At 38.8% G+C, this 25,659-nt stretch overlaps 1 protein-coding gene across 3 annotated transcripts in view; it reads right to left on the bottom strand.

Moving 5' to 3' along the window:
* Window positions 1–453: 453 nt before the first annotated feature.
* The window catches only part of OLFM3 (olfactomedin 3), a 73,832-nt gene continuing 48,626 nt past the window's right edge, over window positions 454–25,659 (bottom strand). The window contains exons 1-6 of one of the 3 annotated variants that reach the window (XM_075422264.1): window positions 24,941–25,110; window positions 19,325–19,460; window positions 16,632–16,787; window positions 12,541–12,760; window positions 3,657–3,763; window positions 454–1,802 (exon numbers count right to left, since the gene is read on the bottom strand). In XM_075422264.1, coding sequence (XP_075278379.1) covers window positions 1,125–1,802; window positions 3,657–3,763; window positions 12,541–12,760; window positions 16,632–16,787; window positions 19,325–19,460; window positions 24,941–25,110 — 1,467 coding nt within the window. In that variant the 3' untranslated portion in view covers window positions 454–1,124. Of the gene's footprint in view, window positions 1,803–3,656; window positions 3,764–12,540; window positions 12,761–16,631; window positions 16,788–19,324; window positions 19,472–24,940; window positions 25,111–25,659 lie in introns of those variants that run through there. The other 2 variants (XM_075422265.1, XM_075422266.1) reach the window with 2 other exon arrangements.

Here is a 25,659-nt window from a genome sequence, read left to right as displayed (position 1 = left end):
GACAGGCAGATTAACAAAAACAACTTCACTTCTAACATTGTTCCTCACTGCCCCAGAACAGCACAAACATGGCATGCACTCTCATGCTTGGGCTCGAGGTGTGGGCAGCAGCTTGCTTTCAGATTCTCTCTCGTAAAACCTAGATCAAGGGAGTGAGCATAAACCAGGGACATAAAATGGTGGCAGGAAAGAGAGTAGGAGAAAAAGAAATTGAGAGAGAAGCCAGCAGCATGAGATAAAAATTGGGCAGGGCAAACAGATGTAAAGATGGGACTGGTGTGAGGCTTTGAAGTTGCAAATTTGCCAGTAAGTACCAATGGTGAATAAGAATGGGTCTACCAAGCAAAGCTTAGAATAGGAATCATGCACCTGAGAAACTATTGGTCTTTCTCACAATATGAACCTTTTCTCAGATTTTTACCCCTTTCAATTGACTCACAGCCAGAACTGCAATTAAGCTTCAATATATTTTATAAAAAATAGTACTTAGTTTACTTTCACATAAGTGAAGAGATACAATTGCACAATGGTGGTTACAATGGTAGAAATACATACTGTTGATAAAATGTTTGCAAGAGATTTAAAAACATACTGTACAGCACCACATCTGAAATTGGGTGATGGCAAAATGAATCATACTCCATGTCCAAGTAAATTAAATTCCTAAATCTTTCTTTTGGTATAAATAAAAAAATACAATGTGTGATATGTGTCTGACACTACCGAAATATTTCCTGAAGTTAAGCAATAGATTAAGAACAAAAATGAGGTAAAAAAAGACATTCATGCATTTAAGCCACCATTAGTCTCTGACTCTAAAATAAGGCAGATCATAATCTTTTTAAAACTGTCTTTAGCCACTTAAATCCTCTTTAGTGCTTTTCAAGACAAGGTCTTAACAGACCTTCTAGAATCATGAGTTAGAATGATTTTATTTCCAACAGGTCATTTTCAACAGGCTCAGCTGTATTTGAAATGCATTATATGGTAGAAAATGTTGCTTTTCCTTAATGAAAAAAGAAATGTAAATTAAAAGGAACTGAAAGAGATGGATGCTTTTAGAATTTATCACAAATGACACTGCTTTGAGGGAGGGAGGTGAGGGAAAAGGAAAGGAAAGAAAATTATGTGTCATCTTCAGTTTTAATGACGTGGAAAAGGGTAACATTAAACAGGACTTGATGTCCATTATTCCAGGCATAGAGAGCTCTGTCTCTTGCATTGTAGTCAAGCATGGATATATGAAAATACTGATTATGGAAAGGAATGTCTGTATACTCGTAAGTGGATGTTTTTGTGGAATAAGAATAGTAGACCTTGGCTCCTGTTAAGTGAGAGTTAGTAACGTACAAGGTGCCACAGATCATGAAGGATTCTCCAGCACTTCTTTTTGGGTAGCCTGTGCTCCAGCTCTTCAGCACCTCCAGCGTATCCTGGTTGAGCTGGCTGATGACAATGTTGCCTGCATTCTGGTTGGTGGCATACACAGCCCACAGCCCGATTTCATCTGCCATCAGGTCAATATCAGAAAAGCCACCCCAGGTGTAAGGGTAGACATTGTGAAAGCCAGCATACTCAAGGCTACGCTGTGCAAGCACCCGCCCAGTGTCAAAGCTGTATTTGATGATGATGTTGCTCTGATACTTGTTGAAATAGAGGGAGCCATTGTAGACAACATGGTTGGTTCCTGCCCATTTGAATGGAAGGTTGTATGTCCTTGATTCAGCACCACTGACAAAGTCTGCAATTGATTTATATTCACGGACAATTTTATTGTTTGTGTAACTATCCATGTACCAGACCTGGAAAGAAAACAAAGATTGGGAGTAAGCACTTGGAATACAATCTGTGGTGCACAAACATGATATGGCATGATGAATACATTGCAGAAAAAGAAAGAAAAAAGGTTTCAGGTGTGCAGCAGGCTGTAAGTACAACATTGTTCATATTCCTGTTATAGAAGCATGAGGAACTCTTGAATTTCTGAGTCAAAACTTACCTATACAGGTGAACTCTTGAGAAGACTATTATGAACTACAACGTTTGCGTTTTCAGAGAAATTTAATTTTGCATTATTGAGTGTTTGGGTCTCTGGTATATGGGGCTTGCTTAAAGATACTCCCAGAAACTAATAATCAAAGAGAGAGCTGGAAAATGGCATGTGAGCTAAGCTTGGATTTATGCTTAGGAATAAATTTGGTTGAATTTTCTTCAGCTGAACCTCTAATCAGTGAAAACCAGCGTATTCTTAGTAAAGAAACCAAATAGCATAGCAGTGGAACCAGTAAAGTTTAGGAACCTTTTTTTTGACATTAAAACAAAAGAAAACAAAATCAATACTTTTTTCTTTAATGTTCTGTGTGCCAACTTCCATTCCCCTGTTTTTTCCTCCATGTATTTTGCCTTTTCTGCTTTTAGTTTGTCAGAGGATAAAGCAAGTCCTGACTAACAAAAGAACAGAGTATTTTGTGCTGATTTCAAAACTGACATTAAACTAAATATTTGTATAAATGCCAATTCAGCGCCCCATCTTCTTATTAGTTGAGATTCTGTGAAGAACATGGTTTGTTCTAATTTGCACACGCACGGGTAATCTTCGTGTTGCTGTAAAGGGCGGGCAGCGGGGGAATGTGGAGACTCTCTGGGGACAGAGTGCAGGGTGTGCAGGGAGGGGGCTGCTGTGAGGAACAGGCACTGGGGGAGCATCATAGCAGGCTTTGGGTCAGAAGGGACCTTCAGAGGTCATCTAGCCCAATCCCCCTGCAGTGAGCAGGGACATCTTCAACTATACCAGGTTGCTCAGAGCCCCGTCCAACCTGGTCTTGAATGTTTCCAGGGATGGGGCCTCCACTACCTCTCTGGGTAACCTGTTCCAGTGTTTCCCCACCCTCACTGTAAAAAATTGTCTTCCTTATATCTAGTCTAAACCTATCCTCCCATAGTTTAAAGCCATTACTCCTTGTCCTGTCACAACAGCCCTTGGTAAAAAGTCTGTCCCCATCTTTCCTATAGACCCCCCTGAAGTACTGAAAGGCTGCTATATGGTCTCCCTGCAGCCTTCTCTTCTCCAGGCTGAACAACCTCAACTCTCTCAGCCTGTCCTCATAGGAGAGGTGCTCCAGCCCTCGGATCTGGAGGTGAGGGCCTTTGGACTTTACAAGCCCTTTGCTGGAGAGAGCACCTCCTCAAGGTTGTGGCCAAGCTGAGATCCTGTTGCAGATCCAAACAATAACATAACTTAGATCTGAGACTGTTCAAGTGGTCTGAATACAGCTTATAGGGGGCCTAATGCTGCAGATTTTGACTGTGCTGCATTATGGGTTATGCTCTTGGGTAAAAGTGTTGATGTTTGTGTTATATTACTTGGTTTCTCAAAGACCCAAACTCGATTAAATATGGTAGGAAAAAAAAGTTGGTTCAGGTAGGTGTGTGTCATTCCCGAAACAGCTGAAGGTGCTGAGCCAACTTTTGTCTTTGGATATTTTTGCACAAACACTGTTGCTTTTTCTCTGAAGGTGTTTAATGGTGAAGATGACGGAAGTAGAAGCAACATGCTTGCAAGTGTGACCTCCTAGGGGGAAAATATCTTTTTAAAGATTAAAATAAAGCAAGTAAAACTCCAGAAGAACACAAAGATATTCAGTGCCTTAACATACTCGGTTATTTTTTTCTGATGCTAATGGATCTGTCATCCAGGCTCCAAATCGGGTTCCGGATATCTTGACTGTAATGGGGCCTGTAATTTTCATCAGTTTGCCACATGCTGAAATTAGAAAAACAAATGCATTAATGCAAGTAATTACACAACTCTTCTTGACATCATTCAGAGCACAAGACCAATTGCTCTAAACTAAATAGTGGCTCCAGGGGATTCAGGCTTATGTTGAAGATGGACTGTCATCTTCACCACATGAACTTTTCCATTTCAAGCAGTAATATAGATATGTAAAATATGCAAATAAAAATTTATTTGTGTATATTTTTATTTTTATATATTTTAAAGAATAGTTACTTTTTCTGGGCAGAAAGAAAAATACAACCTATTAAAATATGTTCTGAGCTGAAGTGAATAACATTTAACAATGAATGAAAAGAAGACTGTTGCTTTCAGAAAGTTCACTGTGAGGCTAGGATTGATGGATGTTTCAATTTTCCATTGACCAGGGTAACAAGGAGGTTAAGGGCAGACGAGAAAGAATGAGCTTGTATGCGAAACATATAGCTGTATGCAAATGCCTGCGCCTGACTGCCCTGTGGTTACACACACGTAGCTGCTCCAGAACTGAGGGCCTGTCTGAAGTTAAGAAAGTGAGTATCAGAATACCTCAGCAACCTTGGACGTGTTGGTTGGCTTCTAATCCATTAGGATGTCTCATATTAGACTGTCTGGGAGGAAACAATGAAAGTCTAAACGATCTTGGATGCTGACCTTCCTAACAGTCCAAAAATCTAAATTTTAAGGGACATTAATAACATACCTATTAGCAACAAGTCCCTGGTGGAATTCATATGTTTACCAAGACACTTGATATCACACAGTGGTGTGTAGGTGATTAGGTGAAACAGCATGTTTTTGAAGAAAAGTTATTTTGTAAGAATGTAAAAAAGTGACACATTTTATTTATTTTTTTCCTTTAAAAATAAGTGCTTCTCCATGATACACAGTTGTGCTATATTGTATAACCCTGTCTATCTAGGAAACATGGAAAGCAAACTGTATCTGGTGTTGGGAGTGAATTTATTCAGTTCAAAAGAGAAGGTCACATCAAGCCTGCATTTTCTACTTTATGTAACTGGCAAGGAAGGTATTGTGCAAGCCTGTTTCAGTCAATTAGAAGGAGGTTAATGCTGTGGTGACAACTCAGGGGCTGCTTGCGGGGATTTCAATCACTGCCAGGGAAGTGGGGTGGAATGGAAATGAAGATAATTGAGTACATGCTGAGACCTCAATGAGCAGAGTAAGCTGTGTCTATTTTCCAGGTCAATTCAAAGGCACTATTATTTGCATATCTCAGTCTATCTATCTTACAATCTTTTTCAGATATTTTGGAATTTCCCATTTTAAAGAATTGTATAGGTTTCTCTAGTTGGTTACAATAGTACATAACTTTTCATTCTGGAATTTTTTGTAAATAGGCTGCTCGGATTGTGTGCTGAGTGCTGTTTTCCTACAGCAATGAACTTGAACTGCTATTAGCTTGGGAAGTAGAGGACTATATCCTATCAAGGTGAAGGCTTTTATTTTTAGGTGGTATGTTAGTAAACAGTCTCAGAAATGGGCATGAGGTAAACTCAAACCTTCAGAGAGGTTTAATTTGGAATTGGGAACATTTAATTTGGAAAAAATTATCAGAAAACTGAGTAGAAAGAAATCAGGAAAAAATTAACTACTCCTGAATTTGTAGTTTTCAAGATAATTAAAATACAATGAATTTATGAGCTAAAGGACATACTAATTGGTGCCATTAAAATACAATATTGAAATTAGTAGGAAAACATAAGCACAGATTTTGGAATTCTGAAACACTATTTCTTCTATTTAAAAAAGATCCAGGAAGCTAAATGTGGAATCAAAAATGAGCTGTGAAATTTCGCTTCTGAACAGACAAAACTGAAAGAAGAGCCCATGGTAGAGGTGCAGGGGTGCTCACAGAGCCTGCCTTGGGTGCAGAGCCTGGGCAACGCCATGTGCTGGGGGAGGCATGGGTGCAGGCACTGTGTGGGCTGGGCTGCAGAGCTGTCTGCTGGCTTGTGCTGAGGCCAGGTGGAGCAGTCACCCCACCGGGCACCGGCCAGCAGAGCCTGGCTATGGGGGCAGCGAGCCAGGTCCCACGACCAGGCCCGTATGGGTGAACTGTGGGGCTTTCTCGCCAGCATGCGTGTGCGCGGATGGTGGGGAGCAGCGCAGGCACGCATCCAGCTCACGGCCCCACATCTCCATCAGGAGAGGTGCAGAAGTTGGGCTGTGCTTGTAGCCCGTGCTGGCTGTTGTGGAGGTGTGCACAGATAACTCCATGGGTACACCATGTGTGACTGGAGCTTTTTGGTTCTAGCTAGAGAAGGGTGTTCAGAGATTTGTAGGTTTATTAAAGTTTTTTTAAGTGTCTAGTACTATGGTTCATCTGTTGTGTTACTTGTATTGATCCTGAAGGTACGGTTCACTGATTTCAAGTTAATTACATGTTGTTAATAACTAATAAACCTCTTCAGTCTTGATTTGTTTTAAACTATATGAACCAAGCGGCTTTCTCCTGTGATGCGAGTCAGATGCTTTTAGAGAATGATCTTCCAAAATGTATTGAAATACGGTTCAACGTGAAAAAACAGATGACATTGAACTTCAGCCACAAGAGGGGTCAGGGGTACATTTCTGTGATTAAATTCTTATTTATGTAGTGATCAAGAAAAGAAAACTGTTAGGAGAGTTGCTATACAGCTGACTGAAAAAGTGACAAGAGGCTTCTCTTTTCAACGTAACAAAGCAGAGCATCTTGTAAGAGCCATGAGGATTTTTTTTCTCTCCTGCCCTATAGTATGTCCCGTGTTTTCTTTTCCTTGTTCATTAAACAGAAACCCATACATGTGCCTATTTGTGATATAACTTGATGGAACTGGTATTTAAAACTAAGAAGTAATATTTTTTCTGCATAGGGTAAGCCTTTCCCATTGTAGTGGTAATTCCTATCCCATCAGCAGGTTTCTGCTGTAAACCTCAGCAGCACCTGAGGTCTGCTGGCCTGCTGGCTGATGGTGTGGGCAGTTTGAAGGAAGCAGCAGAGCTGTCAGTGCCCACCTCTGTCTTGTCATCACAGCCTCCTCATATCTGGGAGATCCTCAGGCACTGGAGCTTAAAGTCTCTGCCAAAATTCTAGTCATGTAAGTCTAGTATCCTGCTATTGCAGACAGTCTTTTTATAAAATCATTAACATGATTTAAAAAATGGGAAAATATTGTTTGCACTTGCCCACCCTTACTCCAGCTGAAGATTGTTTCAGAATTTCACTCTTCTGTTAATCCGAAAGATGTTCAGGGCCAAGTACATGGGTGTTGTCTCTCTTTTCTTTTGAGTAGTCAGAACTTAATCCAGAGCTTCCAGACACGTGCAAACTGGAACCCCTTATCAATTGAGACTCCTCTCAGTTCAGAAAGAATCGCCTGAAATAACAGGACAAGGCCCCACAGCACCTCTTGGCCGAATGGTCAACAGTTCATGCTGTTTTGAACTGTTTGAGGCTGCACAAGTAACTTTTGTAGAAGTACATTGTCCCAAGCACTCCACAAATCAGCTGGCTTGCTCAACACTGGTCTTGTGAATACACTGAACCTATTGCTGACTGATGATACAGGGAAATGTGAGACCAGGAAAAAGTAATTAAGGCCAAATTGTCCTTCCCTTCTCACTGAAATCCCTCTGAAATTCAGTTCATGCTTTATTCTGTCAAACCTTCAGACAGTCCTCTAATGCAGTGTTGCTTCCAATATTTGATTGGAAGTTAAAAGAATCAAGTGAATGCATTTAAGAAAACAGTAAAACTGATTTCTTATTCTTCAAGACAGGTGTTGTTGTTTTCTCCAGTTCTGTCTTTTCGAGCCCTACCTTCAAATGCCTCTGCCCATTCATTGCAGCAGACCTATAAAAATTGGCAGGATTGGGATCATTTATGTTTTGTTCACCGTAAAGTGGTAAGTGTGCTGTCTGTGCTGAAGTATTATTGATGTGCTACTACAACTAAACAATTTATTCCAGATGAATATCACAGCATTTTTATGACATGTTACTATAATATGCAGTTTATCAATCTGTTCAACACTGAAACAATTAGCAATACTTACATAATAATTCCCTTATAGCTTGCCAAAGCCTAATCTTGCATTTGATACAGAAGTTAAAAGAGTGCCAACTCTTTCAAGAGTAAAACTCAATATCATGTTTAACAGTTCACTGACAAAGCAAGGCGAGTTTTCTGTGTGGTTGTAAGCACTTCCAACTTTGCATTCAGCACAAGAAATTTTCCCCACTCCTCCATCAGAATTGGAAACAGCTTCTTGTCTATTTAAGTGTAAAATGTGTTGATCCAATCCCAGTCTATATTCTTAGCTGCAGAATGAACCTTATAATTGTTTGTGTGGCTATATTAAAATTGATCTTGCACGCTGATGTTTCTTGCTAGGGAATAGTGATACCAATATACTGAAACGCAGGATCATTTACATAACACTTTTGTGGAACGGAAAATCTGGGAGTCTGAAATTTTAAAAATTCCAATTGACTTCCACCTGAGACTTCTCTTTAGCTCATTTTGTATATAGGCAAATAGAACATAGACAAATGTCACGTGAAACACTTCTGGGCTATGAATTTTCCACAGCAGTGAGGTGGCTGAGTATTAAAACTGGCCTATGTGTTATTTTTGTTTTTAACATGGCCAAGAACTCCTCTTGTTTTGTTTTTTTTTTCTTCTTTTTCTCCTGGCAGAAGGGAACACACGAGATTGTGGTAATAACTCTTGTGAGATGGCAGGAAAGGTTTTTTTTACTGGTTGAAAAATTTTGGTATATAGCAAACCTCTGCTCTTTAATTCCCTGACAAAAGGAGGACCAGATGCTAGTGAGAAGGTAGGTCAAATACATCTCCACACTACCAAATGTCAGGAAGCTCAGGAACACCAAGAAAAAAAAAATGATATTTCTAGGCATTTTTTCTACCACTATGAGGTTCAAATGGGGTTACACAGAACAAGAGTGGGATTTTCAGAGGCACTCAGACTCCTTCCCTTGACTTTGAAAGAAGCAGCTGCCTACATTAGAAAATCCCAACCATAACTGATTGTAGTAATTGGAAAATCAAACCTCTGAGTGTTTATCCATCCTAAAATGAACGGTACAAGGAACATGGTACCATGCATAATCTGGGTGTTTATGGCTTGATTCATCTCTTGTAGCAGTTTTGTACCCTGGACTCTAGTAAGTCTGTTTGTGATTTCCTGTATTAATTTATATTAAGGAAGAAGTGGAGCACAAAGTGACCATTAAAAAAGAAGGTAGATGTACTACTGCTGTAGACTGGAAAAGTCTACGGGCAGGACACATCTGGAAAGCTGCTCCAAAGTGAGCAAATAGCCAGAGAAGGTTGTGATAGACCAACTGGACAGGAGCTCTTTTGAAGATAGCTAGGAATAGGTAGCTGATAGTCCCAGTCTCTGTGATGCCAATGAATATTGGTAGCAGCTATATATATATACACCAAGCGAGTGTATGGTTTATAGAAGAACTTTCAAGGGAAATAAAAACATTCTCTTGAAGTGTTCATAAGTATCATTATTCTATTTATTGTAGGTAATAAATAGGGGAAAATTAAGAGAGTATTGTTTTCAGTGGTTGCATGAATGTCTTCCAAGTGTTTTACTACTTGCACTTTTCTGCTTACGGTCAAATTTGTCATAACATTGTAATGTGAGGGAATGAAGAATTAGTGCTTACTTAATGGGCATATGTCTGTTGTTCTACATAATACAAATCCAGGAAGCACTATAGTCTAGTTATTAGAGCTTGCTGAGAGGAAACCTCTGGATTCTTCTGCATGTGTGCAATGACTTGCCATGTAATCTTTGGGAAAGTCATTTATCCTCTGGGGCTGCTTGTTCCTTCATCTACAAAATGGGGATAACAATATATATCGCTGTTGCACCACTTTGTACTAAATGATATTTGTTAAGTTCTTCGAATCCCAAAAGAAAGGATGCTTTGGAACTACACGTACCACTGCAATCAATAAAGTAATCTCATGCCTGCACTAATACCTCTTCTGCCACTCATGTAACAGCATTTCTCTGGATACACAGACTATTCTACTTTTGAATTTCTAACGAAAAATGTCACTGTAAAATATTGTTTAGATTCTACATTATAATCAGATGTAGTTACAAATTAATCCAATATCTATCTAATCTAATTATTTCTCCATAATTCATAAGCAACATTTGGCAGAATATTGGCTTCTATGAATGCTACCTATATAATTTTTTTCCATTTTCATAAACACATTATGACAAGAATAGGCGGGTCCCAAGCATACTGTGCAACCTGCATTGTCTTATAAATGCACATGCCTTACATGACTACCTGCAAAGGAGCCATACATGCATGACTATGTGAATTTGTAGTGTGTGCAATCATATGCACTCTATTCCTGTGTGTTTAATTTCATGCACCCTTTTAAAGTTTAGCAAATAAATTTCTCAACAGCTTCAGCCTGAATTTTTTCTTATTCCAGAAAGAAGGAGCGAGTTTCAGTCATCACAACTGCTGTGGTAATCATTAAACCTCAGCGAAAGTAAGACAGCTGCTTACTGTATGTTAATGAGTGTTGAACGTGTTGCCAGTGCAGATGGAAGATTCCTTTTAAGTGGCCAGAACAATATAAATAATGCATTATATTGCTGAAAAACACCTGGTAAGGAGAAGACTGGAAAACAGCTATTACAGACGCTGGTTAGATAATTCTATTGTAAAATGCAACAAAATCTGTGAAGATTCAAGCCAGATCCTGTGGCACATTGGGGCCAGTCTGCCTTCTGCTGCTATAGGCTTCTGGCCATCAGACTGGCATGGTCAGGCACAGCTGGATCATCTCCAGCGTGGTGAATGTGGCTGGGGAGAAGATGTAGGCATGAAAGCTGTTTTCCCTCGTACTTTCTGATGTGAACACACAGTACCAGCTTTCAGGAGTTACCCGCAGTAAGCCTAACTGAAGCTGGTTTTAAAAGGCATTTTAAAAGGCATACTTTAAAAGGCATACAGGGGTTGGGCAGAAATACAGCCAGTCCATTAGTAGGTAAGCATAAAAGTCACTTAAGCATCCAAGACCAGGGAATAATGCCAATAAGGACGAATAAATCTGTAATGAAGCTTGAGAAGGCCAACCCCTTTTTAATAATGGATGTGCCTAGTAATCTCTTTCATACAAAAAAATTCTCTATATTGTTAATATACGTAATAATAATAGGGGTTTTTTAACATTAGTACATCAAAAGAAATAGAATGTGTTGCAGGAATTCAGGACAGATAGGAGTGGAAATGTGGATGAAAAATAGAGAAATAACCCCTGTGAATACACCTAGTCATTCTGATTTATGAAATGTATCTTGTACTGTAGTCAATTCACTGATCAACTTTACAAGAATGTGCCATAAAAGCAAAGAAAAACAAGATACTCGTTAAAAATAAGCTGATGATCTTTTGGTGTCTGATAAACTTACTGAAACACAATCAGAAAACAGTGTCTATTTATATGAATTTTCTTGCTTGCTGTGGTATTGCAATACAGCCATTTTCTCCTGACTGCCTCCTCTCAATGCAGTAATGTGCTATTATGTGTGTGTACTGAGGGGAAAATAGGATCATAAGAAATTTCCGTTTGAAGAAGTCTTTCATGTATTTTAGCCCACCATCACTGTGTTATTTTTAGTGTAAACTAAAAAAAATTGAAAATGAATAATTTAAGAGGCTCACCTAACCTAGATTTTTCTCATTCCATTGCCTCACAAAAACAGAGAGGCACTGCTTATAACATATTTGATGTCATGTGTAGCATTTAAAAGTAAACATCCCACACTTGATAACTGAGACACCGATCACAGGACTGAACCTTGGAATGTCTAGTTTATTCATGTTCAGTGTCAACTTACAAAGCGTTTATTTCTCATAGAGGGGCTGGATTGTTGGCTGTTGCAATCCAGATTGCAATAGTGATCCATTCAGGAGTCTCAGAATGCACAGATAGGTGGGGAGGGGGGAGACTGCATTGTAGTTGTAAAGTGGGTAGGTACTAATTCTCCCTCTTTGGGTAATGGAAGTTAAGGCTGACACTTGATAATGTTAATTCAGGCTTTTGGTTTTGGTAGCTGATTCTGAGCTAGTTCTGATTTTCAGAGATGCTTAATATTTGACTTCTTCTAACTAAAGCCAGTACGTGAGCAAGCAAGATGCAGGCTGCCTGATGTAAATCTAGTGCAGTGCTGACACCGGATTGTTGCTGTACCTCCTACAAAAATCATGCTTTGGTGTTTTAGAGGTCTGAAGACAGTACAGTCAGAGTGGCCTCTCGGGTGTCACAGAAAGATGACAGGGTTATGCTGTGGGCATCTTGAAATGGATTCCAGTCTACTTCTCACCAAATTTCTGTTCACACTGACATTCCAAACATGACCCAACTAGCAATACCTGTCTCAGCTTTTCTGAAAGAGTGTTTGTAGCTCTCCAACTATTTGTAAATCTTCTAGATTTTAAAGTTGCCATCTTACAATTTTCTATCTTAATTCCTTCCGTATATGGTAGGGCAGCTCATTATATAAGATACACCAGTGCAAACTTAGAATGATGTGACTGACCTTAGGCTGAGTTTCTCTTGACTTTTATTAGGGTAGCACAGATCAGACTACAACTCAGTCTTTCATCAAACAAGAAAAAAGAAATTTCATAGAGAGACAACTAACAATATACAGTCGAGGGACCAAATCTGCCATGCAATTGTTAACTTACTGAGCTTTTTCATGCAGTCTCGAAGTCTGGTTTCTAAACTGAGTACGCGCTGGTGTAGTTCCTCATAGTCATAAGCACCAATTTCTTCCTGAATCCCAGTCAGGACAGTAGACAGATTCCTAATTTCCTCCTTGAACTGGGTGATTAATTTGGCATCAGTTTTGTATTGTTCCAGAACTGGGATCAGTGGCAGAAGCTCATCCATCTTTTCTTTCAACTCCTGTTAAAGGCAATCAAATGTGTGTTAGAGCAGTTTAAAGGAGTTCAGTCCCCTAATTCCCTTTAATGTAATATTTATGCCTGATTATTAAAATTACTTGAAAATCATTATTGTTTTTAGTAACAGGTCTATTACTAGTGTATTATGAAAGCCTCAGAAACCTCAGACTTAATGGTAATAAGAAGTACACAAAATGCATGAGAGAACAGTTATTCTACTGAAAGTATGCAACTACCTTCAAGTGATTTAAACCAAACCTGTTGAAGGCCTGACTTTCCATCCAGAGGATATAAACCCCCGCCAAATGTGTCCTTAAGAAAAGGCCATTAGGCCTGAACACAGCGATTTTCAGGGATATCATACCTGTTTTATAGCGCTGTCATAGTTGGTGAGCTGTAAATGTCAGCTGTTAATTAATCACTCCTTAGAAATACTGAATTCATTTTTTTCTCAATGGCTGTTGAACACTGTTTAGTTCTGTTCTGGCGAGCGATATATACCTCTTTCTTCTGAAGCAAAAAATCCATGGTTCTTAACTGCACTTTGCATTTGTCATCCTGCTACATCACTAGGTGCCTTTGAACTTCCTCAGTTGATCTTTCTTCTGGACTATCACAAATCGTTTTTTTGTCATGTGCAGTTGTTGTTGTGTTGCCAATCCTATTCTTAAACATTGATTAAATAAAGTAAGGCTCCACTTTGGAATCTTGGATTGCCCCTTTCTCAGATTTTAGTTGAGTCTCATACTTTGAGAATTTGCCTCAGCTTGTAACTTATATTGGCTGCTCATTTTTCATTTCTTATTATTCTTTTAAATGCAATAATCATAGGGGCTAATTGTTTGAGCTTGGTTTTTTTATTATTATTCTGTAGAAAACTTCAAAGAATCGTTGCAGTCAAAAGGTTTTGTTTTATTAAAGCAGACAGGTTTTTCCCTGATACATCATCTGTATATAAAGATTTGCATATCTTTTTATAATTTCAGGAAGCAGCAGGACTTCCATGAGCAAATGCCAGCGAGGCATGAGGAAATGCAAGCCTGGACAAAATAAGGCAAAGGATGGAAATAAAGATTTGTTAGGTACTAGTATTAGGTGGTAACAGAGACTGGGAATGGATGAGGACATGCAGGGAGAGGCTATTGAAAAATCAAGTCCTGAAGAATAGGTGGAGCAGTCAGCAAGTTAAAAGGGAAAGCAGAAGAGAACTAGATGGAAGCCCAAGTAAGAGAAACATGTGCAGAAGCAAACATGGTTAGAGGCCAGCATGGTTACTGAGGTGGGTGAAGACACGCACATGCAGTTTGTTACATCACTTACATTAAAGGATGCAATAAACAGGGTAGGACATTCCCAAAATAAATAACATGATGACGCCAAATGCACTTTTTGCTAAGGAGATGTGAAAGAAGCTGATAGGCAGGGTCAGCATTTGAGCTGCTCGAAGATCTACCCCTGAATTTTTGCTTCTTGAACATGTTCTAAGACAGCTTGAGAGTTCTGCAGTATCTCTTCATCACCTAGCTAATAGATCCATATTGTTTTAACAATTGCTTTCATACTGGAATTATTTACTCAAAATAAAGACTTACATGTGTTCTTTGGAAGTATATTTTGCACACAGGTCATATTAACAGCTAGAATATTGCACTTTCAATTATAAGCAGATATGTCATTATTAATGGATTTGAGAGTATTAGGAGTTCTGTTGGTTCTATTCTCAAGGTGTCTTCCAATTACATGATAGTAGCAGAATTACGGAAATGGACAGAAGGAAGTGGGGAGTCTTCTCGTCTACAGGCAAAACTATTTTTATTCGACTTTTTATCAAAAACTTAATTTGAATCTACTCCATGCCTGTTACAATTAATAGTTATTTTTGATGTCAAGGAGAGTATGCTTTGTGATGTAGAAAGCAGAGCTCCAGAAGCCAAAGTTTTTGTTACTTTGTTTTGAAATTATGAACTTTGGCTTTGGTTCTGTGGGGCAGTGAACTGCCAAAAGTCATGGGTAAACCATGAGGGAAAAAAACACAAAGCTTGTAAAAACTCTGGAAGATAAAGTGTGTTTAAGAGAACTAGTGAAGGTAACTTCTTCCTGATAGGATTTATGCCAGATGAAGTACCATTTGAGCAAACTGCTGTAATTTTTTGTGGCAATCAGGTATCACGTGCCTGGCATAAATGCTGATTTGACTGATGGATGACCATATGCTCAAGTGTGATATGGATCAAAGCTGTACTCTTTGGTTCTCATCAACATGGAACTACAGTGTTAGAATATCTCACTTCAGTAAATGCTATAAAGATGGTTTTGGTATTTTCATGATAAAGAAAATAATTTTATTGGTTTCTGCTGATGCTCCTAGCTGGTTGCTGTTATGAGTGGTACAAGAACTCATTTGTATTGCAGCATGGACAGGTGTAGACATATTCTGGCACTTTGTGCCTGCTGATGTGAGGGGTTGTGCTATATCCCGAATGAGTTTCTTTGTCTCAGGAAAGATAAAGCACTGGAATGTTAGTAGATCAAATTTCAGAAAGCCAGCAGCATATTGTATTATGTTGACCTTTTAAATTACTCTGTAACTTGATTGGCTGGAAATCTGTTTTATACTCCTGGCAAACTGTCAAACTGAAGTTAAATGACTAGCCAATACAAATATCGAATATTTAAAAGGTTAGAGTACTGCAGAAATCTGCTACCTTTGATGTCGTGTATCAGACGTTCAAATTTTGGTATTTTGTTCCCAAGGAAAACTATAACAAGCATACAGAATATATAATGGCATTATACTACTGCGTTGTTATTGTAGCAATGAGTGATGAAGGGAAAAAAGGTGGAAATGTTTCTCACTACCTGAAAATAACTGGAAGTATGTGCTCAAACTCTAATCTAAACTAAGAATGATGACATAAAGAATAAAGTTTGGCAGTCAGATCATTAGTGTACTTAATTCCTTATATTTTTAAGACCCATTACGTATTTGGTGTCTTGGAAAAATAAATAAGGCTTCTTAGCTCTGTAATTGTTTAGGTATCTAACTTTAGCACCAATCAGAAAACTAAGCCCATTTTGTGTGAACTTTCATAAACACTTTAAAAATACATATTTAGTTAAAATAATGTAATCCTCAGGAAGTATTTTCTAGACCCTATTTTGCTGTCTTGCAGTTTCAATTTATCAGACTTGATCTTTAAAGAACTTAAATATGCTCTTGTAACATATTTTCCTTAAGAGTACTTCAGATAGCTTTTTCAGAATACACAATTTGTAATCTCTGCAACCCTCCTTCCTCACAAAAAAGATTGACTTGTGTTTTTTGTTGTCATTAAAATTCCCTGAAAGTGTTTTTTTAATCATACAAATGTGAGTGGGAGTGATTGCCCTCCTCCACATCCCAAATTCAAAATAGCAAACCTTCAGACATGAAATTAGATCTTAATTGTCATGGATAAAAAGTACAATAATTTGATTTATTATAGTCTTTCTTCCCTTCAACTGCAGCAAATGTCAGGCAACAGTAAAAGTGCAGAACTCTCTAGTTGTTTGCTATTAATTCAATTGTATCTCCCCATTTATCACTGGAGCTTGAATGAATATAAATTTCCCAGTATGACATGCACATTGATACAGAAAAAACAGGAATCTGTTTATAGTGACATTTCTCTAATGACTTAATAATTAATACACTCTTACAATTAAATTGAACAGAGCAAAAGATTATAATCATAAAGGAAGATTTATTATGCTTTTCTTCTTCATGTTGCTCTTGTATGAGCATTTCAAGCGAGATCTTAGCAGTCCATGCATTGCTGTTTAGTACATTTCTTCCAGCAGGCTTTCAAAGTTATTGTTAAAATAAAACCTACTTGAAAATGCTTTGTCATTAATGTCTTCCGATCATCTTCAATTTGCCGAAACTTGGCCTTCAGCCCTTTCATTTGTGTTTCCATTTTTAAAACATACTGGAAATCCCTCTGAGTCCGTAGATTTAAAACTTCAATAGACTGGGACATATTCTGAACCTGTTAAAGAAGAACACTCTCTAAATGCACTTTTTGTTGCTTTAGTTTTTTTCCTGTTTAGATAGTTAAATGCTAGGCAATAAAATGTGCTCATGTCAATGCTTTAGTTGTGAGCCATATATACCATAGTATAATTTTAAATTCTATAACTGCATGACAGGACAAAAATTGGGGAACAGGGCTAACAGAGGACTATCAGGAGCAAGACCTTGAAGCCACAAATGAGCTGGACTAGCTTCTTTGAGGTAACGAGAGAGAGATCCTTTCAGCACCATTATCAATGGGCTCAAAAAAGGCTGCGAGGCAGTGGAGTCTGCTTTGTTACTTGTAGCGGCTGCTGACTGCTCTGCAGGATGTGCTATATAGCGCATGTTTCCTCCCAGGCACTTCGGGAGGAACACAACTGGGATTTGGAGATTTTGCTTAGTATGAGGAGCGTGATTATCATCGCTAGTAGGCATTTATATACTAATTCAGTATACGAAATTCACGACACTATCCAGAGATAAGCTGAGGTGTGCTCATCATCAAATAGGTGTTTGCTCATGATTTTGTAAGTAGATATAAAATTAGAAAATTTAACCAATTGTCTTGTTGGTAGAAAATCACATTTTTTTTACAGATGAGAAGTAGTGAATGTTCAGGTAACTTCTGTAGAGCAAGTGACTTTGTAGCTATAGCAAGCACTGTTACCACAATGAGGCAAGAATAACTGTCATCTAGAGTAAATTATATATATTCTTAAAAGCATCTGTTATAAAAGCAATGCTTTTGCCAGTCATAAAATTGACACATTTTGCAAGTGTAGGTACTCTGTTTCAGTAAGTATTTTGTTTTCCCAAAACATGAAGGCAGACTGCTGTAAATGTATTAGGCACCATATTGAAGTTTTGGCTCAAGCAAAAAAAAAAAAAAAAAAAAAAAAAATCTGCTTTCCTAATAAAAGACAAACCTAGCAGAGTATTCCTGTTGCTTGCAAGAATATGCAATGTTTGAACTGATATTCATGTTTGAAAGTAATATATTGTGACCTACAGAATGTGTGGATTCAGGAAGTACTCTTGAAATACTCATAAAAATAGTAATACATTAGTTATTGCACAGTTGCCATTAGCAATTCTTAGCAAGAATTTTTAATGAGAAGAAGTAATGTTTCTTTTTTCAATGATTTCTAATTGTTGAAAGTAGGCAAATAAAGTCCTTTGAGACTTGGAAGAACGTTGAGTGTTTCCATTTGGCAGAAAATGCATTAACACAGAGGCTCTAATTAAATGACTGTGCATGGCCTTAGGGAAGTAATAATATAACATTACATACCCATAATGACCACAGTTCTAATCATAAGAAAATAGCTTTTAGAGACTGATGATTTAGATTCTCTTCTGTGGCAGCTCAAAAACTATGTTAACTTATACCTCTCCAGCCCCCACCCCAAAGGAAAGTAAGATTTTTTTGACACTAATATTGTAGTGTTTGGGAAATATGCTAGAGCAAACACTCTGGGAACTGACGTCTTCCTCTGTTAAGCAAACAGACAGCATGAGGGTCGGTAGCTCCTCCTCCGTGTGCTGGTTCATCAATGTCCTCTCCCTGCATCTCACACTATGGGCTCTGTCACAACCTGACAGAGTCCCTGCTGAAGTTCATGGAGGTTTAGGGAGGGAAAAACCTGCGGGGATGTGGTACTATATTAACACTGGAGTGATTTTTCTATAGCTAGAAAAATACTGAAAATTGTATGCTAAAAAAATGTATATTTAAGTCTACTTTTTATGTTGCTTTCTGCTGCTGCTGAAACACTCTCTCAGGCCTCAGGTTCTGTGCCACTAGCTGTGACACAATAACTGTAACCTTGGTTACTCATACAGAAAATGCAGAAAAATAGCTTGTGTTTTCATGGTTGCAGCTTTTTTTCCGTCACTGATGCAAAATAACACTTCACTGGATTTATTATATATGCAATATGGATAATACTGGAAATAAGAATTGGGTTGTTTGGGGAAAATTTGCACCATGCAAGAATAAATCAATAGTATTATTTGAGGAAAGAACAAATGAAAGAAAATTAGAACTGATTCTCTTCCATACAGTCTGCTTTGCAGATGCTGTCATGTCTGTATCTCATTATTTGTTGATAAGAGACAAGAAATGACTTTCAAAAGTCTCATATGATTGAAGCAGAAGCTGTAGTTTAAATCCCACAGCAACGAGCTAGTTTGTGGTGGGATTTGTAGCTGGTTTTACACAGAAAAATAAGTCCTGGCTGTGTGTAAGGAAGAATTTTGGAAGGAGAGAACAAGAGAGAAGATACAACTTCAGTTTGCTAGATAAGTGGCTTGAGTTGGGAAAGGTGTGATATAAGGAAAATAGACAAATAATGATCAGTGGTGAGAACACAGGTAGGGGATATAAGCTGAAGAAATATTTTTATTAGATAACTCTTCAGTACTCAATTACATATTAAAGTTATATGGAAAGGAGTGGATTTCTGTGGGAAGTTTAGTGATCAAAAGGAGGAGTTTGTTGGGAAGACTTACCTTCTCTAGCAGTTGTCTGAGCTGCCTGCTTTTGGCATCTCTGGAACATAGGTTTTGTTCAGGTGCCACGACAGTGCAAATGCAGCGGCCATCAGGATCCTGGGCTGAACTATAAACTTGCCACCCTTCCTTGGGGCTAATCTGAGTCTGTAACAACAAAATAATAAAAATACAGGGAACTGAATGGATTTGTCTGTTGTTTGAAAGACCACTACCTCAGAATATTTTTGTTTATTTTTGCAGTATAAAGTTGCAACGAGGTTTCTCCTGGTCAACACTTATTACGGTCTTAACTAATCAGACGGGCAGTTTTGCAATTTTGTCGTATCTCACGCCTTTGTAATAGTTCTCCGGAAGTGTCCAGCACCCATTTTTTCCAGGGTGGACAAGAACAGTTTTCTGCTTGTGATACAGCACAAACTAGTTGATTAAATTCTTTGCAAAAGGATGTTTCAGTTTTTCATTAGCAGAGAACAAACGTGTCCTTTCAGCCTCAGTGATTTTTACTTTAGACTAATGGAAAAAACTAAGACAGAAAAGAACAAATATGAAACTCCAAAGAGAGAGCGAAATATGTGTGACTCGTGCTGGGAATTGGCTCAGAAGCAGTTCGGGACGTGGGTTGGCAGGTTTGCTCTTAAAGATCTAGCACACAGAAAACTGTTCTCCCTTGACTTCAGCACATACACCGAAGGGAAGAGAGCCTTGCTGCAAGGTAGTCTTGAAAAGTGTCTGCTTAGTTTAGGTGAATGGGGGTCATGACAAGCATGGCACAGTGCAATTAAGACATTGCCCATCCTTCACTGGGACAGAGTAATTCTGGAAATTCACAGAATCACAGAATGGTAGGGGTTGGAAGGGACCTCTGTGGGTCATCTAGTCGAACCCTCCTGCCGAGGCAGGGTCACCTACAGCAGGCTGCACAGGACCTTGTCCAGGCGGGTCCACAACCTCCCTGGGCACCCTGTGCCAGTGCTCCATCACCCTCAGAGTGAAGAAGTTCTTCCTCACGTTCAGACGGAACTTCCTATGCTTCAGTTTGTGCCCATTGCCCCTTGTCCTGTCGCTGGGCACCACTGAAAAGAGCTTGGCCCCGTCCTCCTGACACCCACCCTTGAGATATTTATAGGCATTTATCAGGCCCCCTCTCAGCCTTCTCTGCTTCAGGCTAAAGCAGCCCAGTTCCCTCAGCCTCTCCTCGTAGGAGAGATGCTCCAGTCCCCTCATCATCCTCGTAGCCCTCCGCTGGACTCTCTCCAGTAGCTCCTCATCTTTCTTGAACTGGGGAGCCCAGAACTGGACACAGCACTCCAGATCGAGCCTCACTAGGGCAGTGTAGAGGGGAAGGAGAACCTCCCTCGACCTGCTGGCCACACTCCTCCTAATGCATCCCAGGATCCCATTGGCCTCCTTGGAAACCAGGGCACACTGCTGGCTCACGGTCAACCTGTCGTCCACCAGGACACCCAGGTCCCTCTCCGCATAGCTGCTCTCCAGCAGGTCCACCCCAAGCCTGTATGGGTGCATGGGGTTGTTCCTTCCCAGGTGCAGGACTCTGCACTTGCCCTTGTTGAATTCCATCAGGTTCCTCTCTGCCCAACTTTCCAGCCTGTCCAGGTCTCACTGAATGGCAGCACAGCCTGCTAGTGTATCCACCACTCCTCCCAGTTTTGTATCATCAGCAAACTTGCTGAGGGTACACTCTAACTCTTCATCCAGGTCATTCCCAACCCGTTCTTCTTTACAGCAACCACGACAGAGAAAGAAAAGCAAAAAATCACGTTTGCTTGCAAAGCAGGCTAACATTGCACTGTGTTTATAGTTTGTGTGATACCTTGTGAGACTCGGTATGTCTCTAAAGGGACGTACAGAAATACACAGCATCAGAATGAGAGAAAAAGATATAATTAGATAATTGAAAAGATTCAGGTGATGGAATTAAAACTAATGGACACAAGAAGTAATTTTTTTACTTTCTATTTTAAACTTTATTTTAAAGTTCATATTGTGCATTATTCTTTCCTGATAATATAATATTGACTACTGAATTTCATAGTACAGATGCTAATGGATGCCATTTTGGTCTGGACACAGTTGGAATCAATTACTAGCTACATTATAAAATTGTATTCAGTGTCAGCACAGAGAGTGATTATTTAAACTGGCAAGCTTTGATATTGATGCTTTACTGGCAGCTTAGTGCAGAGTAAGTTGCAGAGTTCCTCACGTCAGAAGAGGTGTGATATCTCTGCAGACTGAGGTTAGAAAAGAGCACAGACTTTTCACAATGACTCTTCTGAAGAAGACACTGAAGATAGCAGTGACCTCTTCTACTGCAGTTAATTGAAAAATCAAAATTGTATTGTTCTCCTGTTGTGCAAGGAAAAATGAAGTGTCATGATGTAGAATGCTGTAAAAAGAGGACAGCTGAACTAGACTTACGGTTTCTTAGAAAGGCGTATCCAGAATTCAGTGCTAAATTATACTGCCTCTATCGTGTTCTCTTCATCTTGATTTTTAGGGCAAAGGGAATCTAGTTTAAGACACGGAGAAGAAGAAAAACCAAACAAAACTGCATCTGCAGAGACAATTTCAATTGGTTTTGAGCAGCTGCTAAAACTGTGAGCTTGAACAAGTGAAGCCTATCAAGGCTGGTAACCCCTGCAAAGTGTAAACTGTGTTCACTCCAGTAGTTTCCACGATTGTCTGTGGAACCCAGACAATGTTGTCATGCAAGAACAAGTAAACAGAGTTTTTGTTGAAGAGCTTGTGATTATAATTCCTTTAAGGACAGAAATACTTAATACGAGTTTATGAAAAGTTGTGATATTTGAGCCTTATACCTGCCAGATCTATATTGATAGCAACTGGTTTTACTGCATTCGAGTAAGTTTTCTACAGTGGAAAATGTAAGAGATACCAGGATCATGTACAGTATATAGTAAAGCCTTTACAATCCAGGCTGTGCTATCAAAGGTACTTATATATTCTACTGATGTCACAAGTGTCTCTCTTGGCTTTATTTCAGGAAAAAAAAAAACCTATCCATTAACTTAGAAGAGATTTTCTTATGGCGTCTAAGATACGGCTTGATTTAAAAGAGTAACTGCTGTCTGGGAAAGTATTTCTCACAGTGAGAGACTCTCAGGCCCAGTATGAGTGCATGGCTACTGACCGCCCATGCGTAAGTAGGCGCTCACACAGTACTCCTATAATTTAGGCTACAGTTCTTTGCGCTATTCTCTGGTTCCCTGTATTTGGGTGATTAGGGTCCCTTCATTAATTAGGATGGGTAATATGAGTGATGACAGGGAAAAACAAGCACACGTGTGTATGTTCTTTGCTTTTTTATCCCCCCTGTTATTTTTTTTAGTTTGACATTTAATCCCTACTTCAAGCAGAAACTGCTGTGCTGTGCAGGGAAAGAGCTAGAAGGCATCAAAACCTTACAGAAGCTACTGAATCTACTCTTCAAATGCAGGCTTCAAGCTGACAGGCCTTAGTAAACAAACAAGAAAAGAAATAACAAGTGGAGAACAGCAACGATAACAAATTATGCTAGTTCTCGAAAATCTGGGGAAAACAGAGGAGTCCATACAAAGATCAGTATTAATCATCGCCTCGTCAGGCTGCTGTGCTAGACTCACTTCACTTCCCTCCAAAAGATTTATTTTTTCACTTGTACTTTTATATATTCTGATAAAACTGTTATAGTTACCTCCATTGTTAGTAGTGACAGGGCAAATAGCAGTACATATACTTAATACGGTTGCTTAAATATAAACAGCATTTTTCATTTTATCTTGCAATTTCAATCCTGGGACTCGAACAGAGCTCAAAAGAGGAGGCCTTTTCCCCGACCCCACCTCCCTGTACCTTCCATCTGGGAGGTTTTGTTCTTGTTTTCCTGGTACAATATACACAATTTATGAGCTGAGTATGTGCTAGGAGAGAACTTTTGGAGACGTCCATGTGCTGCACTGTTCACTGGACAAGGTGCCAGTAGATAACTCTCAACGGCAGTTAAAAACCTGTCTGTGATCACCTCAGTACTACCGAGCACCTGGGGCATAAAGCCTCTTGGCCAACATCTAAAGTTTAGAGAAAGGTTGCAGATTTGCAGTGCTTGGTTTTATGCAAAAAGAACCCCATGTGATCGAAGTTCATATTTTTTTTACTTGGCAGATGTTGCCAAGCTCAGCTAATCAGTTTTTTATGATTGTTTCTCCAGCTCTGCTGGCACTCCTGCTACCCCTCTGGAAACACAAAACATGCATATAACTCCAGCTCAATGAGTGCAAAGAGCATGATTGAAATCAGGAGACATTTATATCAGCAGTGCTCTGTTGTAGCTAAGGGAAGCATGACAGTTTACACCCCTTGGAATCTGAACGTGTTAATATAAATAAAGACATAAATATGTGTGTGTGTATAAATAGATATATATATGTGCATGTTATAATTACTAGCGTGCATCTCATAGTTACTCAGCTGCAACTTTAAACTTGGTTTTAAATGTGATAGGGAACTTTATTGCTTATAGTATCATATTGCCACAAGAACTAGCAATATATACTGTGGTTTGATGAGCACAAGTTACATTTAAGGAAAATAAAATAGAGCTTTTCCTTGTCTTCTCAATTTCTTGCTGCTCTAAAACACAATAGAATTCATTCTTACAGCATCATTCAATTAATTTTAAAGTAGTAATATTTAAAGTCTAAATGCAGCTATTTTCTGCAGTAATGTTTTTCCTGCATGCATATATTCAGTTAATTAAATGTTGATTAGTAAATGCATCATTTCTAGTTATAAATAAAAAACTAAGTTCTGAGCATAGTGAACTACTGTACAAATAGTTAAATTTATATTTTACATAACATACTATTATATAAACATCTGATTGCAGTTATACAAAAAGTTACACAAAGTGTTTCACTAAACATTTGGGAAAATGGTATTCTAGTTTAATTTATAAATATCAGTGTTACCTCTTGTTCAATTAAAATATTACTTTAATTTTTAGGCTTCTCATGAGTAGTTAATCACAGCTTTTCTGGAGGTCTTCATAAACAGAGGCTGCTGTACATGAACATCAATGATACAAAGTGATATTTGTGTCATTTGTATTATTCCCATATCAGCCTTTCTAAAATTCTGGTACTCAGTTTTACTTTGTTTCTAAGAGCTATTTATTTGCTTAACTGTATTCCAATAAAGAAAAATAGGAAAGAATTGGACTCTTTGCATATTGTAGTGATACGTAGCTAATATATAACATTATTCAGACAAAATGAAACCTACTGCCAGGTATTTTTTTTCTTAATAATGCAATACATTTCTCTGGAACACTAAACATAAGAAAAGTCTAGACAAATCAAATGACATTGCTGTACTATTTTTAGCATTTCACACTCAAGATGAAGGCATTTGTTCTTAAATTTAAGGATGCTATTTTAAAATTTTTCCTTTTGTAGTAAGACCACAACAGCAATGTGCAGTTCTATGAAGCCCAAAGAGAAACATGCATTAAGTGATGATAAGAAGATTAGTAGCTTAAAAGGCGATTTACAAAGAGGTAACAAACTAAAGCTTTTGCTGACACTTAAATACTACTTCAGCATTAAGATGGCTTGCAACAGATCACAGCTACTTACTAGAGTATCTGAAGTGGTTATTCTGGTGGTGTTTAGTCCGACCAGAGATGGGAGAGTTTGGGACATCCAGTTAGTGATCATTGCCATGGTACTAAGAACAGGACCAAGCTTCAGCAGTGGAGGACTCATTGCTGTGCAGCTAATGAGTTTTCATAGTGACTGATTATCATCCCAGTGCAGGCTGGCAGTGAGAGGTGTGACTGCAGCACACAACATCCACAGCATGAAAGGAGATCGAGCTACTCAGATTTAATCGTCTATTAAAAATACTCCTATCCTTATTTGCCCTCTGTCTTTCTGTTCTTACTAGCAAATACTTGACTGTCTTATGTTGACCACTAAATACACAGTCCTTTCTATGCTAATAATCTTTGCAGTTTCCAGTGGGAGATGCCATGGGTGAATTACCTCTTTATAGGTGCTAGAGAGTCACTTAGCATTTAATTAGTTCAGTCCTTGCAGAGCGATATGCGTTCCTGTCTGAAATGCAAAAGCCCAGCTACAAACCCAAACCCAAATAACCCCCCACTCCCCATCACTGCTTTGATAGAAATCTGCTCAGCTCTGTTTCTGAGTGTGATACTGTACATGTCCAAGTGGATGGGGAAGGGGGAGAACTGTCAGCCTGCCCATGAAAATACCAGAAACCTTTCTGACCCTTCCTTGATTCGCTGATCT

This window comes from Opisthocomus hoazin, chromosome 6 (assembly GCF_030867145.1).
Source record: "Opisthocomus hoazin isolate bOpiHoa1 chromosome 6, bOpiHoa1.hap1, whole genome shotgun sequence".
Classification (NCBI taxonomy): Eukaryota; Metazoa; Chordata; class Aves; order Opisthocomiformes; family Opisthocomidae; genus Opisthocomus; species Opisthocomus hoazin.
Note: the sequence above shows the minus strand (reverse complement) of the source record. Positions and strands in the feature narration are given on the sequence as shown.